Genomic DNA, 19,136 nt, shown 5'->3' on the forward strand with positions numbered 1-19,136 from the left:
AAAACAAAAACAGTGTTGCATGAAGTAGTACAACAAAAGCAACATAAAAAAACAACTCACAACAGATTGATTTCATTATTGGTCATGATCACAGTGACTGCAGTGGTATTTGATACTCCCTCCATTTTCATTCCTTTAATTATCATTTATATCAGTTAATATCACTCATTGCCATCTTTGCTCAGTCACAGCTGCCTTCACTGCCCTTTGTCTTTCATGTACTGTATATATACTGAAATGTTCCTGTATATAATCACATTTTAATATGTATGTTGCAGTCCTCTGATGTTTCTGCTACTGACAGTAATTGTAGTAGGATATTCCTTAATAATGATCTGTTAACATTTTCTTTTCTGTTAATATGAAATGCAACAAATGTGAATTGGTAGAAGTTTGCTTGGAGTTTAATAGTTAAACAGCCTCTGTGAATCCACTGATGAGCTTGGAATAGTATATGTGTTGGATTGCACATCTCACACATTATAATATGCTTTATTAAGGGAAATATTGATGTTACACAAATAAGATCAGTAATTCCCATGTTTCAATAACTGAGAGTAAATTGCAATCCAGTTGTTTCCTCCCTGTGAGGAGGAGTCAATGCAAAACTTTAGAGGTCTTCCACCTCTACTTATCTGACTGCAGAGAGGATGACAGAAAACAGTGGACACACAGTTTAACATGATGGACTATAGGACAGGACTGCTGCTTTTAACTATCTGCTGGGCAGGTGAAGATCTTCACATATCTTTATTTGACATATTTACATTTGTATTAACAACTTGATGCATGTTATGCTCTTTTTTCTGTCTTGGCAGGTGTTGAAGGTCAGACTCTGACAGAATCTGGACCAGCAGTTAAAAAGCCTGGAGAATCCCACAAACTGACCTGCACAACATCTGGATTCACATTCAGCAGCTACTGGATGCATTGGGTCAGACAGGCTCCTGGAAAAGGACTGGAGTGGATTGCTGCTGATGGTGGTGGTAGTGGCAAATACTACTCTCAATCAGTTCAAGGCCGGTTCACCATCTCCAGAGACAACAGCAGACAGCAGCTGTATCTGCAGATGAACAGTCTGAAGACTGAAGATTCTGCTGTTTATTATTGTGCTCGAGACTCACAGTGACTGGAGTTGGTTGAGCAGCTGTACAAAATCCTACAATAGTTCTCCTTACTAGGATGATAGATCACAACAACTATCTCATATGATTAATGTCTTCAGTTTAAGTAGTTCAAGAAAATTTTGTAAGTCCTCTACTCCTATTCATCTTTGGAGAACAATGTGATATTTTTTGGGCCTTAAAGATACATTTTACAAGAGAAAAAAATATTTCTAATAAGAGAAGTATATCGCTTGGATATGTAAATCATATTAATAGACAGAACTGTCTTCCTTATTACCAAAGAGCTTAAATTAAGATGTCTGACACTCAAGAGATTACGATCAGTTACAGTTTCTGGACTCAGTATTTGAACAAGACAGAAAAGTTTTTTGTATGTTTTTTTCCCCTTTATTTAGTGCAGAGTGTGAACACAAATTGAGTGCAGGACAAGTGATTAACATGAAACTCTTATGACACAGGACAGTACATACAGGAGGAGCAAAAAGGGCCAAACAGTAACCCCAAGAAAACAATAACATGAAAATAAATGAATAAATAAAAATAAATAAATACACTTTTGGCTTAGTACAAAATGCACGTGGTGTGTGTGTGTGTGTGTGTGTGTGTGTGTGTGTGTGTTAGTGTTGGTGTGTAAGGATATAGAAGGAAGACAGCAGAGGGAAGGAAAGGGAAGAAGAAAGAGAGGATAAAAAAGAAAGAAGAAAAAACAGAGAAGAAAAGAAATGGAAAGCTGCAGTGTTGTGGGGGGTCTCTGGTTTGGAACCAGGGTGAGAGATAGAGTTTTATTTTATTTTATTTTATTTTTTTATTTTTATATTTTTATATTTTAAGTGTGTTTTACACCCTTAGCTTAAAAGATAAGATGATCACTGAATTAAAACATTAGTTGTGCAGTTAAATGTTTTGTCTAAATGTTTAACCTGAGAGTTAATTGTTAACAGTCTGATTATTTCACCTTTTCTCAGTTTGCAGAATTAATATGAAATCAAAGCTTCAATACTCACTGAATATAAAACAGGATGTTTAGTATGGTATCAATGAAGTTTCAAACTACTTCAGCAACAACATTAAACTGTTAACACTGTCAGTTTATCTCACAAACACCCCATTAAAGATTGTTTTAAACTAATATAATTATCTTTTAAGGGAAACAAATAGTTTTATGCAGATCATCACACAGGTTTCAGTTCCTGAACATCTGTTCAGAGTCTCCAAGTTTGTCTGGGCTACATGTGACTTCAAACATCTGCAAAAACTGAAAACATTCAAACTTTTGTATTCAAATTTGTATTCAAAGCTCCAAACCTCCATCTAACCAGAACAAACTCAAGTCTTCATGCTATTTGAGTATTTCCCCTGTTACTTCACTGCAGTAATTAAATAGATATATGCTGTAAAATATTTGTCGATTGTTGACATTTAATTTTTCCTTACTTTAAAATATATATTTTTTAATCTTTCTTTCTCTTTCTTGTCTTCATTTTCCTTTCTCACATAGATTTAGAAAATATGAAATAAAATACAACTAAAATTACAACTAAAATAGTAAAATCTTGGCTGTAAAAAAATTCTATCAGAAAAAATTCACATTAATTTGAAGTATTGTCAAAATCTTTATATGATTTTTAAAAATTAAAATGATGAATGAACTCTATATAAATGTTCTTTATAACAATGTAATTCAACAATAACTTTATTTGATTCAATTATTTATTTGTACTTCACTCTGGATTTGAGAAGAAATGCTGATCTTTTCACCTTCAACAGAACCTATTTAAATAAAATGTAATCAGTGTGTGTGTGTGTGTGTGTGTGTGTGTGTGTGTCAGCGAGAGGACAGAAGAGCTCACATCAGTTCAGCTTCAACATCAACCATGTTCTCTGCAGCTCTGATGCTGCTGCTGGCAGCTGGATCCTGTGAGGAGCAGTGTTCACACTAATAAACACATTAGAAACACTGAATAGTCAGATGAATGATGGAGATAATGTTGATTTCTCTTTTCACAGGTGTGTACAGTATTGATCTCATCCAGCCAGACTCAATGGTTGTGCAGCCTGGACAGTCTTTGACCATCACCTGTCAGGTCTCTGGTTATTCTCTGACTCATAGCAGCTATGCAACAGGTTGGATCAGACAGTGTGAAGGAAAACCAATGGACTGGATTATACATCGGTGGGGAGGAGGTGACTTTTATCAAAATAATGCTCTGAAGAACAAGTTCAGCTACAGCAGAGACACTTCTGCTAGAACATTGACTATTAAAGGACAGAATCTGCAGCCTGAGGACACAGCTCACACAGCTAAATACCCAGAGATTCATGTGACTGAAACACACACAAACATGTTTTAAATTTGAACATTAATAAAGATAGTGCTCTCTGCTTAGTTGATAAATAATTGTATTTATGGAATTCACAGAACAGTAGAGGCATTTTTCCTCATAGACAGAAGAAGAGTTGAGTATTAAATGTAGATATCATTTGACTCCAACTGCATTTGACATCAATACATAAAGGATATGACACATATTTCTATATATATTGTTGTTTCTGTATTGTGTGGAAACTAAAATATTATCTGACAAAATGAATGATAGCTCTATCTCTTTAAAGGCAGGAACAAATACGCATAAAGGGTGCACATTTCCTTTTTCTTATTTGGCCAAAAGGAAACACAGCTGTAACTTGCTACACCATTAATTAAAGATTGTTGAACATAACAGTTTGTTCTCCTTTTCCACCAGGTCACAAATTAGCTGACAGGATTTGGATACTTTATATTTTCCTCTGTTGTTGTAGATACTCTACTTAAGAAAATGTATCTGTGTTGCATATTTCCTTTTTAAACCTGTAGAGGGAGGTCTATGCAAACTCTTTCTTCCCTATAAAAACACCAACAGCAAATGTCATATAGTAGTTTGTAGCAAAACAACAGTTTTATACAAATTAGAAACACTCAATAAAAAGCACTGAACCACAGTGTTTATTACAGAATAAAAATTACACTTGTCTGGAGTTTAATGTTTGTAGTTATTATCCATGATAAGAAAAACAATTCTTTTACTTCTTTTTTAAATGTCCAACATGCGATTTACAAGTTTGATGGATGATGATCTTCATTTCTTCGTTTACAGGAGTTCAGAGTGAGCTCAAACTGGACCAGTCTCCCTCTGAGGTGAAAAGACCTGGAGAGACAGTGAAGATGTCATGTGTCATATCTGGATTTGACATGACAGACTACTATATTCACTGGATAAGACAGAGGCAAAGGTCTGGAGTGGATTGAGAGGATGAATGCAGGTTCTAACTCTGCTAGCTATGCCAGCTCCTTTCAAAGCTGTTTCATCATGATTGAAAATGTGTCCAGCAGCAATCAGTACCTTGAGATCAAGAGTCTGACAACAGAAGATTCTGCTGTTTACTTCTGTGCTCGATAAAACTGCACAAAAACCTCCACAGACAACAAGTAGCTACATATGATGACAGTGACATCTTGGTTTTCTGAGGAGCTGCATGTTACAAAAGCACTTTGAAAATATCCACATTAAATTTCTTCATATTTTAAACTTGTTGGTAGTTTTTATTGTCTTTCTGATCTTACATCATTCAAATAAATAGACTGAGTTCTTTCAACTGTCAAATCATAATTTAAATAACAAATGTCACATTAACAAGTACAAGCTTTACATTTCATGAAATGACTTTTAAAAGGGAAACAAGTTGAAAAAAAAATTGAGAGTGAACTTGATGGATCAGAGGTGACCTCAGTCCAAAATATATTCAGAGCACTGGTGGATGGTTTTACTTAGTCAGATGATAATAAAGCAGATTTCAAATGGCAGTATGTTGATGATTAAAACAATAGAATATTTATATTATTTTATGCTCTCATCTGCTGCCCATTATGCCAAAACAAAATTTATAATGCATGAATCAAATTAATGTTCATATAATCACAACTTTATTTATTTATTAAATCTACATTATTTGTTGTAGTTTCAACACACAGTAGGCAGAAATGAGGACCAAATACAACCCAAATCTGTCCTTCCTGTCAGGAGGAGTCAATGCAAAACCTTGATGTCTTCCACCTCTACTTATCTGACTGCAGAGAGGATGACAGAGAACAGTGGACACACAGTTTAACATGATGGACTATAGGACAGGACTGCTGCTTTTAACTATCTGCTGGGCAGGTGAAGATTTTCACTGATCTTAAGCTGAAGTCATCTTCAAAAAGTTAAAAACATATAACAGTTTTCTTTTTGTCTTGACAGGTGTTGATGGTCAGACTCTGACAGAATCTGAACCAGCAGTTAAAAAACCTGGAGAATCCCACAAACTGACCTGTACAATATCTGGATTGTCATTCAGCAGCTATGGTATGGCCTGGATCAGACAGGCTCCTGGAAAAGGACTGGAGTGGGTTGCACTTATCGGTAGTGGTAGTGACACATACTACTCTCAGTCAGTTCAAGGCCGGTTCACCATCTCCAGAGACAACAACAGACAGCAGCTGTATCTGCAGATGAACAGTCTGAAGACTGAAGATTCTGCTGTTTATTATTGTGCTAGTGACTCACAGTGACTGGAGTTGGTTGAGCAGCTGTACAAAATCCTACAATACTCATCATCTCTGGGCTGATAGACTCTGAGAAAGAACTATATTTTTATTTAATCTTTTGTTGTTGTTTTTGTTTTTTAATGAACTCATCACACAAAACAGCAGAGGACAGAACAATTATGTTGCTAAAATCATTGTTCAGGTACATTAATATCTGTATCATAGTTGAAATCTAATGTAGGTCACAATATGAGAGTGAAAAATAATGTTGCAGTTCTTGTAAAAAAAACAGTAGGGGCAGTCACTATCAACTTTCTCTGTCAGTAAACTGAGACACCTAGGTCCACTATTCTTGCTGATCTAAACTAAATGATGAACTGAGTTAAAGGTTTTCACATTCGTGAGCTTTCTTCAACACATCACAAATAAAACATTTTAACTGTTGTGTCAGCAGTGACTGCAGCGTCATCTGTTTAACTTTGTGCTTGTGAGACATAGTGATGAAAGCTGGATGAACTCGTCATACTGCAATAAAGAAAAGAAAATTTCTTGGCTCTTGGAGGAAAAACTAATCTTCTTCTCAAGCATTATTTCTCTCTCAGCAATAATCCACCTCACTAAGGTGACTGATCATTTTTATATGTTTGGTCTGACAGTGCAGTTTGTACTGTATGTGTGTCATCTAAACATCCAAATTCATGTTATACTAATAAACACATCAGACATTTTTACTCCCACTTTCTCACAAATTAACGATTGAACAACATCTATATTGTTGGTGTCTTAGTCTGTTTTTAATGCACTTTCTCTCTCTCAGTACAACACTACTCTTCTGCTCACTGAACTTTACTCTTGATGTCTCTTACCTTTTAACACTGTGTCTCCAAAATCATGCCTGCACAATATATCCTTCACATCAGCCTTTGCAGTTGCAGACTCAGCTGAGTTCCCATCATGACAGTTATACAAAGCTTCTCCCTTATTTCAGGTGAATGAAGTCAGTATCCAGCAGAAGAAGAGAAAGGGAGCTTTAGGTGACTGCTGGCTTCCTGTCATTTAAGCTCTGTATCTGTTTCAGCTGCTCAGGGTCAGTCCCTCACCTCCTCAGAGCCAGTGGTCAACAGACCTGGAGAGTCAATCACTCTGTCCTGTAAAGTGGAAGGACTTCCTCTAGCTTGGCTACACTGGATTCATCAGAGATTAGGGAAAGGACTGGAATGGATCGGATGCATTGATGGCCGAACTGGCACAATATTTGCTCAAAGTCTCCAAGGCCAATTTTCCATCACTAAGGATACTTCCTAAAATGTTTTGTACTTGGAGGTGAAGAGTCTGAAACCAGAAGACTTTGCTCTTTATTACTGCACACGAGAGCCACAGTGACACAGGAGACTACAAAGCTGTACAAAAACTGACTGAAAACACTAAACACTGTATAAGAAGTACTGAAGCATGTCAGGGCTTTAAAATAAAATTCCCATTGAACGATAGCAAACAATAAAACATGTAACATTTAGTCCTCTTAAGGGGGCAGATCACTTTAAATAAGTCAGTAGATCTGATTAAACATTTCTGATTATTTACCAGCTGTTATACGACTGATCCAGATTATTTAAGAAGAGTCTCTTGACAATCCTTCTGAGTTTGTCCAGTAATCTTACATTGCTTACTGGGAATTGTCCTGCAAGAATTTATGAATACTTTATTTAGTGCAGAGTGTGAATAACACAAATTGAGTGCAGGACAAGTGATTAACATGAAACCCTTATGACACAGGACAGTACATACAGGAGGAGCAAAAAGGACCAAACAGTAACCCCAAGAAAACAATAACATGAAAATAAATTAATAAATAAAAATGTGACTTCAAACATCTGCAAAAACTGAAAACATTCAAACTTTTGTATTCAAAGCTCCAAACCTCCATCGAACCAGAACAAACTCAAGTCTTCATGCTATTTGAGTATTTCCCTTGTTACTTCACTGCAGTAATTAGATAGATATATACTGTACATACAGACACACAGTAAAATATTTGTCGATTGTTGACACTTATTTTTTCGTTACTTTAAAATATATATTTTTTAATCTTTCTTTCTCTTTCTTGTCTTCATTTTTCCTTTCTCACATAGATTTAGAAAATATGAAATAAAATACAACAAAAATTACAACTAAAATAGTAAAATTTTGGCTGTAAAAAAACTCTATCAGAAAAAATTCACATTAACCTTAAACTTTATATGATTTTTAAAAATTAAAATGATGAATGAACTCAGGTCTATATAAATGTTCTTTATAACAATGTAATTCAACAATAACTTTATTTGATTCAATTATTTATTTCTACTTCAGTCTGGATTTGAGAAGAAATGCTGATCTTTTCACCTTCAACAGAATCCATTTAAATAAACCTATGTAATCAACTATTCAACAATATGCAAATACATGTGATTCATAAGGAAGTGTGTGTGTGTGTCAGTGAGAGGACAGAAGAGCTCACATCAGTTCAGCTTCAACATCAACCATGTTCTCTGCAGCTCTGATGCTGCTGCTGGCAGCTGGATCCTGTGAGGAGCTTTCAGTGGATTCACATAATAAACACATTAGAAACAATGAATAGTCAGATGAATGACGCAGATAATGTTGATTTCTCTTTCCACAGGTGTGTACAGTATTGATCTCATCCAGCCAGACTCAATGGTTGTGCAGCCTGGACAGTCTTTGACCATCACCTGTCAGGTCTGTTACTGTGCCAGAGACGCACAGTAACACAAACCATCAGCAGACCTGAACAAAAACCTTTCAGTGCCTGAACACTTGTAACATGAAGCCACCAGAGGAGGAGCCCTCAGACCACTAATGATTTCAACACCAGTGCACTGTTATAATAGCAAGAAACAGTCTTTGAACACATTTAACTGTGAAAAAAGTAAAACAAAAATAACATGACTTATGATGTATAATTATAATAATATAAAATAATTCAGTGGATGCATTTACCAGAAAGTGTTCTCTCTTCTTGACTCACAATATTTATATTTCAAGTGGTGAATTTGTTGCAGCATTATTTCAGCTGACAACAACACTTTAAAAACAATTCATCTAACAAGAAATGAAACATAAATCATCTTTCTTTATGTCACTTTTAGTTTTAGTTTGTGGCTCCACATAAATTACTCTTGTCAGTCTGGACTAACAATGAGAGGAAGGACTGAACAGGACAAGAAATGTAACATTTTCTCCTTTTACTCGTGAGAATACAAGAGCTTTACAGAACACTTTCACAGTCTTTGATACGATCTGTCTCCAGTATAAATGCAAACATTACAGGTGACCTCAGTAGATCAAAATATTAGTAAACTGTAAATAAGTTAAATAGGCTGTGGTATTAAAATAAAATAAAGTTATATAAAACTGACAGTAGTGTTTCTATTTTCTTGCTCCTCTGCACTATTATTAATGATTATAAATTAAAAAAGGTTGTTTGATGTATTAATCCTCTGCATATTGTAGATTAATGTTCACCATTTTTAAAAATGGTTCATCAGATTTTAGATGTCCTTTCTCGTAGGCAGCCATTGGTTTTTGTTCATGTGTATGGAAATCATTTTAATTATCTGAGGTGAGATTCATCTCATGTTTTAGCAAAGTTAAGATTTTGTGTCATGATAATTCAGTTGTGAGTGTGTTAAAAATATGTATTTGTTGAGTGATACTCTGATATCCAACAACACGAGATGGTTGCAACTCAAACTTTGAACACAAAATTCAACTTTTGAAGACAATTCTGATTAAGTAGAAGTTTCAAATATTGATTGCCTAATTCAAAATTAATTTAGCTTGTGTTGAAATTATTACATTGTGTTTTGCACAGCAAAGAAAAGACCAAATTCTATCCTCCATGTGAGGATGAGTCAATTCAAAACTTGGTTGACTTCCAACTTCACTGATCCAACTGCAAAGAAAATGACAAATTGTTTAGTTTCTACTGCGACTTTTGTTTTATGCAACGTAAAAGAGTATTGCATATTTTAAAAACTTCAATGCAGTTCTCTGCTTGCTGTGAGGAGGAGTCAATGCAAAGCTTGGATGTCTTCCACCTCTACTTATCTGACTGCAGAGAGGATGACAGAGAACAGTGGACACACAGTTTAACATGATGGACTATAGGACAGGATTGCTGCTTTTTACTATCTGCTGGGCAGGTGAAGATCTTCACATATCTTGAGTTGAAGTTGTTGTTAAAAAGTTACCAGCTAAAAGCAACTGATTATTTTCTTTTTTCATCTTGACAGGTGTTGATGGTCAGACTCTGACAGAATCTGAACCAGCACTTAAAAAGCCTGGAGAATCCCACAAACTGACCTGTACAACATCTGGATTCACATTCAGCAACTACTGTATGTACTGGATCAGACAGGCTCCTGGAAAAGGACTGGAGTGGGTTGCAACTATCAGCAGTGGTGGTGGTAGTAGCACATACTACTCTCAGTCAGTTCAAGGCCGGTTCACCATCTCCAGAGACAACAGCAGAGAGCAGCTGTATCTGCAGATGAACAGTCTGAAGACTGAAGATTCTGCTGTTTATTATTGTGCTGGAGACTCACAGTGACTGGAGTTGGTTGAACAGCTGTACAAAATCCTACAGTACTCATCAACATTGGGCTGAAAAACTCCAACTATCTCATATGGTTAATCACTCATTACCTATTGGGTTTTTAAAGAGAGAATTCTAATGACAGTTCTTCAGAAGGATTTTAATTGTCTTCTTACCTAAAGCAACATTTTTTTTAACTTAAATTTCAGTATATTAGCAGCTCTCAGTATCTGAGGCTCTGAATGTCTGTGGCTTCAAACATTTGCAACACTGATACAACAAAAAAGTATTTTATGTGAAACTCCAAACCTCCACACAGCTGCAGAATACTTGGCAAATGATGAATTTACATATACAGTAATAAATGTTTAATTAAAATTACAGATATATATCCTTTTCCATGTGAGACTATTTATAACTTTCAATTCATTCACAGTAGACTCATCAAAGACAGATTTTGATAACTATTTATTAATGTTTTTTGTGGATGATAATGTGTTTTTATCCATTATTACACAAAATCTTATCCATGCAACACTCAGTATTAGACTTAAATAAGTTTATCTACAATAATACATGAATAAGTGGTAATTCATTTTAAATACAATCATAACACCATTTTAAGTTCACTAAATCAACAATATATCATCTTACACTCTATATATTCAGTCTGGAAACTTGATAAGAAAGACTGAACTCTTCACCTCAAAGTGATGAATAGAAGTAACAAGAAATAGATCATTATTTATTCAACATCAACCTTTATATGATTTTTAAAAATTAAAATGATGAATGAACTCAGGTCTATATAAATGTTCTTTATAACAATGTAATTCAACAATAACTTTATTTGATTCAATTATTTATTTCTACTTCAGTCTGGATTTGAGAAGAAATGCTGATCTTTTCATCTTCAACAGAATCCATTTAAATAAAATGTAATCAGAGTGTGTGTCTGTGTGTGTGTGTGTGTGTCAGTGAGAGGACAGAAGAGCTCACATCAGTTCAGCTTCAACATCAACCATGTTCTCTGCAGCTCTGATGCTGCTGCTGGCAGCTGGATCCTGTGAGGAGCTTTCAGTGGATTCACACTAATAAACACATTAGAAATACTGAATAGTCAGATGAATGATGGAGATAATGTTGATTTCTCTTTCCACAGGTGTGTACAGTATTGATCTCATCCAGCCAGACTCAATGGTTGTGCAGCCTGGACAGTCTTTGACCATCACCTGTCAGGTCTCTGGTTATTCTCTGACTGATAACAACTATGCAACAGGTTGGATCAGACAGCGTGAAGGAAAACCAATGGACTGGATTTTGCATCGGTGGGGAGGAGGTGACTTTTACCAAAATAATGCTCTGAAGAACAAATTCGTCTATCACACACACACTTCTACTAGTTCAGTGACATTAACAGGACAGAATCTGATCTGCAGCCTGAGGACACAGCTGTTTATTACTGCGTACATATAAACTCAACAGTGATACAAACCACCAACAGACCTGCACAAATACCCAGCAACCAAGTAACCCAGCCACAAATTTTCTATATATATCACTGATACTTGAGTTCAATTTAACATGTACCATACAAACAGTCTTTCTTTCTATTTTTGGGTCTATAACAAAACTTCAAGAAGTATAAATAAATAAGTGCTCAAGTCTCTGGATATTATATTGTAAGAGGAAGCACAAGTTATATTGAAAAAAAAGCAAACTTAACTTAAACTCTAACAGACTGCCAGTAAATGAGACACTCCCTCCCCATGATACTCTGATGCAAATCTTCAGTCTGTGCAGTGTACTTCTGTCCTGCTGACTGGTCTTGTTGTTCTTGTGGAGCATCAGAGGTCACATCTCCAGCCTCAGGATGATGAACACACTCACTCTTCTGCTGGTTGCTCTCTCTCTGTCCTGTGAGTTCTCCTGCTTCTTGTTGTTTTATCTTTTATCAGACAACATCAACTGATGGTCAGTCAGTGATACCAGAAAACTTCCCAGATGACTGTTTGTCTCATTTTCTTCTGTGGTTCATCTCTCCTTTTATCTCATCAGGTTGTACAGGTCAGAGTATGGAGTCCATTCCTTCCAGTTCAGTAGTGAAAAAGCCTGGTGAGACTCTCAGTCTCTCCTGCAGGGGATCTGGCTTCACATTTAGCTGTTGTGTTATGTCCTGGATGAGACAACCTGCAGGAAAAAGTCTGGAATGGATGGGGAGCGGCTACTCTGATGCCAGTAGAAATACTTATGCTAGCAGTGTGAGAGGACGTGTAGAAATCAGCAGAGATGATAGCAACAGCATGGTTCATCTGAGACTGTCTAACTTAAAGCCAGATGACTCTGCTGTGTATTACTGTGCCAGAGACACACACTAGTTAAATTAAGCAGAGAGGCTTTACAAAAACCTAAAACACCTACAGGGGGCAGCAGGAGACCTGAAATATGATGGCAGTGAGAGCAGAATGACAATGACACCAAACAAACACACAAACACAGAGAAACACTTCCTGCTTGTTAGGGATTTTTCAACAATGTCACGGTCAATAACTGACAGTGTTTTCATTTTATTGAGACTGCTGATGTCTACATGTGTTTGTCTTTCTCTGATTTTTAAAACCTGCAAAGAACAAAAAATGATAATTTTAGATAGAGTTTTAAATAATCACATTCTTTTAAAGTCTGTAAAAGTATTTAATAAGTTGTGTCATTCAGTAATTACACATTTTGAGCAATCAAAAATAACAAGTGGAGTTTCCCATGGGTCTATTCTCAGACCTCTACATGCTCCCATGCTCCGTTAATAGCTATTACACAGCTTGGATCAGACAGCCTGCAGGGAAAAGACTGGAGTGGATTGGAATCAGAGTCAGATACACAGCTCCAGGTTTCTCTGTATGTCTGTAGATTCAAACATCTGCAATATACAAACACTAAAACCCATAAAAAGTCGGTATAAATCCAGGTCATCAAGCAGCTGCAGCAAACTTCAGCATTCATACCATTTAAATTATTTTGATTACAAATAAATGTAATATCTTTTTCATCATCTTAGAATGTCTTAATTAGATTGTTTTAAATGTTAACAATAATTACAAAATCAACAGAATCAAAGTTGTTGTGTAACTCATTTGATTCAATTAAAGTTTAGCAGAACAAATCTGATAACTTTACTATAACTAACTTTATTCAGCAGTAATTTGTTGTCTTGGAGGAATAGACGTCTTAAATGACTATTTCCTAATGGTTAAACTGTTTCAATGCTGTTTTATTTTGTGTTGTTTTCTATCTGTTAAATTTGACTTCCCAGATAGCATACATAAGTGGGCCATTTCAGGCAATGATGCGTCACTGCTGGCCTTCTTCTGGCCCGGACAAAATGGATGTGAGCCTGAAATGGCCCACATGTAAAATAGCAAATATGGCCCAAATATCCCAAATCAAATGTGGGCCTTTTTTAGAAAAAGATGTGGTACTCTCAGGTATGTGTACTCTAGATGTGGGCCAGTTCTGGTTTATCTGGTTTGTTCTTGATTGACATACGGCTTGCTTGTGGCCCAAGGAAACAGGAGCTCAAGTGCCATCATTACATGTGGTATGTGGGCCGGATCTAGGCCACAGGAATTTTGATATCTGGGTTAACGGTGCTGCAGTGATGTAGGAGGAGTAACTATACAAAAATTCTCACTGGGGTCCAGTTCACATTATATTTAAAGAGATTTCATGGATTTGAAAACATACTAAACACACTGTTAACATGGCTTATAGAAAGCTGACCCTCTTGGTATTTGCTCTGTTTGTTTCAACTGCTGTTGAAGGTCAGACCATAACAGAGTCTGAACCAGCAGTTAAAAAACCTGAAGAATCCCACAGACTCACCTGCACAACATCTGGGTTTGACTTTGGAAGCTCAGTGTGGATCAGACAGACTCCTGGAAAAGGACTGGAGAGGATCACTTTGGTACACACATCTAGTACTCCTATCCTTTACTCCCAGTCAGTCCAGGGTAGATTCACCATCTCCAGAGATGACTCCAGCAGTAAGGTCTATCTACAGATGAACAGTCTGAAGACTGAAGATACAGAATGTATTACTGCGCCAGAGACACAGTGACAGGCAGTAATAGGACAGTCATACAAAAACGATTTCCCCTATTTACCACCATTAATACAGACACAACGTTTGTCTGTATCACTTTTATTAAAACAGTGATTTTAATGAAATTGTTTGAATTTGGTTTTTTTTAGTTTTGTTTGGGGTTTTTTTGCTTTGTTTTTTCCCCCCCAGAGCAAGAATCCCCTCTAATGTAATAAATATACATATATATACATTTTTATATGCATACATTCCAGCAGTTAGAAAAAAAGTTAATTTAAAAAATATATTTGGGTACAAATAAAACAATTAAATGCCAAAAGAGAAATGCATTATTTGAAACACTTGACATGTTTCATTAAATACAGAGACTGGAATTGATTGAATGAGTGATAGAGTTGCTATCATTAAAAAACTATTTTGATTGGTGAAGAGTATTTAGATATTTTATCTGGAATCAAGGCCTTGACAAGATGCTGTGGAATAATGATAAATAAACATAAAAAAAACTCTGACATCCATTAATTCAGAGTTTGCTGCAAAAGGCTGCAAATATTTTACTGCGGTGTGCCTGGTTATTTTTTCTGTTGTGTGCTGTGTTTTTGCAGTGTATATTATTGGGATCTTTTCTTACGCACAATGTTGTTGTTATCATTTTTTACAACAAAACAGAAGGCCACATTCTACACAAAACTCAACTTCCAAAGAGACAGACCGAAAAACAAAACATAATTAATAATATTGCACAAATCTAATTAACTAGGCTAGAATCACAAATTTTATATTTTAAATCTACAATATATATTGTAGTTTCAACACACAGCATGGCTTTCTGTGTGTTGAAATTACAATGAGAGCCAAATCCAAACCAGTTCTCTCTTCCCTGTGAGGAGGAGTCAATGCAAAACCTTGATGTCTTCCACCTCTACTTATCTGACTGCAGAGAGGATGACAGAGAACAGTGGACACACAGTTTAACATGATGGACTATAGGACAGGACTGCTGCTTTTAACTATCTGCTGGGCAGGTGAAGATTTTCACTGATCTTGAGTTGAAGTTGTTGTTAAAAAGTTACCAGCTTAAAGAAACTGATTATTTTCCTTTTTCTGTTTTGGCAGGTGTTGATGGTCAGACTCTGACAGAATCTGAACCAGCAGTTAAAAAACCTGGAGAATCCCACAAACTGACCTGTACAACGTCTGGATTCACATTCAGTAGCTACGGCATGAACTGGGTCAGACAGGCTCCTGGAAAAGGACTGGAGTGGGTTGCTTATATCAGCAGTGGTGGTGGTAGCTACATCTACTACTCTCAGTCAGTTCAAGGCCGGTTCACCATCTCCAGAGACGACAGCAGACAGCAGCTGTATCTGCAGATGAACAGTCTGAAGACTGAAGATTCTGCTGTTTATTATTGTGCTCGACACTCACAGTGACTGGAGTTGGTTGAGCAGCTGTACAAAATCCTACAGTACTCTGAAAAACTCCAACTATCTCATATGATTAATGTCTTCATTTTAAGTAGTAGTTTTGTTGGGTCTTAAAGATACATTTTCCAAGAGAAAAAATATTTTTAAAAATAGAAGTATATCGCTTTGATATGTAAATCATATTATTAAACACCCAAGAGATTACGATCAATTGCAAGTTTTTGGACTCAGTATTTGGATAATAAACATTTGAGTGTGTTTTACACCCTTAGCTTAAATACCAAACCACTGACAGAACTGCACAAATACCCAGATATTCATGTGACTGAAACACATACAAACATGTTTTAAATAGGAACATTAATAAAGATAGTGCTCTCTGCTTAGTTGATGACAATTTGTATTTATGGAATTCACAGAACCTCTATACCTATGAAAGCAGGAACGTATACACATAAAGTGTGAAGATTTCCTTTGTTATTTGGCCAAACTGAAATATAGCTGTAACTTGCTACACTATGAATTAAAGATTGTCAATGTTGAACCTAAAAGTTTTGTTCACCTCAGAAATTAGCTGACAGGACTTTCCTTATGAAAATGTATCTGTGTTTCATGTTTCCTTTTTAAACCTGTAGAGGGAGGTCTATGCAAACTCTTCCTTCCTTATAAACAGATAATCAGTAACTGTCATAGTTTGCAGCAGAACAACTGAGGGAATTTTATACATCTGATCAGAGAGAACTGAACCACAGTGTTTATTACAGAATGAAAATTACACTTGCCTGGAGTTTATTGTTTGTAGTTACTATTCATGATAAGAAAACCAATTCTTTTACTTCTTATTTAAATGTTCAACATGTGATTTTCAAGTTTGATGGAAGATTCATTTCTTTGCTTATAGGAGTTCAGAGTGAAATCAAACTGGACCAGTCTCAACCTGAGGTGAAAAGACCTGGAGAGACAGTGAAGATGTCATGTGTCATATCTGGATTTGACATGACAGACTACTTTATTCACTGGATAAGACAGAGACCAGGCAAAGCTCTGGAGTGGATTGGGAGGATGGATGCAGGTTCAAACTCTGCTATCCATGCCAGCTCCTTTCAAAGTCGTTTCATCATGACTGAAAATGTGTCCAGCAGCGATCAGTACCTCGAGGTCAAGAGTCTGACAGCAGAAGATTCTGCTGTTTACTTCTGTGCTCGATGAAACCCAGTGACTGAAGACAGTGAAGCAGCTGCACCAAAACCTGCACAGACAACAAGTAGCTACATATGATGACAGTGACATCTTGGTTTTCTGATGAGCTGCATGTTACAAAATCACTTTGAAAATATCCACAATAGATTTCTTTATATTTTAAACTTGTTGGTAGTTTTTATTCTCTTTCTGATCTTACATCATTCAAATAAATAGACTGAGTTCTTTCAATTGTCAAATCATAATTTGAATAACAAATCGATGGCCAAAGCACAAAACCTCCTATCTGCAGAATTTTCTGATTGGTGTATTTCACTTTGGATGATGAGAACAAGGAAGGCTGCTCATATTCAGTCTGTCTGCAAGATAATCCCACCCTTCATGGTGACAGAAAAGTCACACAACAAAACAAAAACACAACGCAGAGTCCCTGGCTGTGTAGAGAGGCTACAGCACGAGTGGGTTACACAATCACTGAACATTCATTCCCAGTGGACAAGGAAGCAAATACACTGAATTTAAGGAATTTCCCACTTAGGGAATTCTGACCCTGGTATACTACTATGTAGTATACCACATCTTTTTACAACTTAATTTTGTTTTTAATTTAATTTTAATTATTAACTTAATTTAGAGCATCATTTTGTAGAACCTCTTCCAACTTGCACCAAGTGCAAAAGCTCCTATCTGCACTTTGCGAGGCATTAATATCTAGTCGGTATTGTTAACACATAATATAATAAAATAGTCCAAAAACAGCGTATTATGTACTGGGTATCCTTAATAAATAGCATTCTGCAAGAAAACTAGTTCTTTTTACTTTTCTCAAAAAACTGCATTTTTCAGATAGGAGGTTTTGCTCTTCGGCCGTCGAAATGTCACATTAACAAGTACAAACTTCACATTTCATGAAAAAGGGGAAACAAGTTGAAAAACATTTGATCAGAGAGTGAACTTCATGGATCAGAGGTGACCTCAGTCCAAAATATATTCAGAGCACTGGTGGATGGTTTTACTTAGTCAGATGACAATAAAGCAGATTTCAAATGGCAGTATGTTGATGATTAAAACAATAGAATATTTATATTATTTTATGCTCTCATCTGCTTTGACTACAATCCCTCTGTGAGGAGGAGTCAATGCAAAACTCAGACATCTTCTACCTCTATTTATCTGACTGCAGAGAGGATGACAGAGAACAGTGGACACACAGTTTAACATGATGGACTATAGGACAGGACTGCTGCTTTTAACTATCTGCTGGGCAGGTGAAGATTGTCATAGATCTTAAATTGAATTTATCTCTAAAAGTGACCAGCTTCAAAAAATTGATTATTTTCTTTTTTGTCTTGACAGGTGTTGATGGTCAGACTCTGACAGAATCTGAACCAGCAGTTAAAAAGCCTGAAGAATCCCACAAACTCACCTGTACAACATCTGGATTCACATTTAGCAGCTACTACATGGCCTGGATCAGACAGGCTCCTGGAAAAGGACTGGAGTGGATTGCAACTATCTATAGTGATAGTAGCACAGACTACTCTCAGTCAGTTCAAGGCCGGTTCACCATCTCCAGAGACAACAGCAGAGAGCAGGTGTATCTGCAGATGAACAGTCTGAAGACTGAAGATTCTGCTGTTTATTATTGTGCTCGAGACTCACAGTGACTGAGTTGGTTGAGCAGCTTTACAAAATCCTACAATAGTTCTCCTTACTATGATGATAGATCACAATAATTATCTCATATGATTAATGTCTTCAGTTTAAGTAGTTCAAGAAAATTTTGTAATTCCTCTACTCCTATTCATCTTTGGAGAACAATGTGATATTTCTTTGGGCCTTAAAGATACATTTTACAAGAGAAAACAGTATTTCTAATAAGAGAAGTATATCACTTGGATATGTAAATCATATTAATAGACAGAACTGTCTTCCTTATTACCAAAGAGCTTAAATTAAGATGTCTGACACTCAAGAGATTACGATCAGTTATAGTTTCTGGACTCAGTATTTGAACAAGACAGAAAAGTTTTTTGTTTTTTTTCCCCTTTATTTAGTGCAGAGTGTGAATAACACAAATTGAGTGCAGGACAAGTGATTAACATGAAACTCTTATGACACA

The 19,136-nt window shown here is 36.1% G+C and overlaps 2 protein-coding genes and 1 gene segment (V, D, J or C); all 3 read left to right on the plus strand.

Moving 5' to 3' along the window:
- Window positions 1-5,274: 5,274 nt before the first annotated feature.
- On the plus strand, window positions 5,275-5,715 carry LOC122966930. The segment is given in 2 exon segments: window positions 5,275-5,323; window positions 5,405-5,715. Coding segments are annotated over 2 exon segments (360 nt in total).
- Window positions 5,716-10,006: 4,291 nt separating this feature from the next.
- On the plus strand, window positions 10,007-12,666 carry LOC122966931 (immunoglobulin epsilon heavy chain-like; the record flags this gene model as incomplete). Its single annotated transcript, XM_044331282.1, has 3 exons — window positions 10,007-10,299; window positions 12,113-12,207; window positions 12,347-12,666. Coding segments are annotated over 3 exons (708 nt in total), but the record flags the coding sequence as incomplete, so codon positions are not given.
- A 1,379-nt stretch (window positions 12,667-14,045) lies between these two features.
- On the plus strand, window positions 14,046-18,712 carry LOC122966932. Its single transcript, XM_044331283.1, has 4 exons — window positions 14,046-14,328; window positions 16,716-16,972; window positions 18,234-18,282; window positions 18,371-18,712. The coding sequence occupies exons 1-4, from the start codon at window positions 14,046-14,048 to the stop codon at window positions 18,679-18,681; spliced, it is 900 nt and encodes a 299-aa protein (XP_044187218.1). The 3' UTR covers window positions 18,682-18,712.
- Window positions 18,713-19,136: the final 424 nt, after the last annotated feature.

This window comes from Thunnus albacares, chromosome 17 (genome assembly GCF_914725855.1).
Source record: "Thunnus albacares chromosome 17, fThuAlb1.1, whole genome shotgun sequence".
In the NCBI taxonomy this organism is placed as follows: Eukaryota; Metazoa; Chordata; class Actinopteri; order Scombriformes; family Scombridae; genus Thunnus; species Thunnus albacares.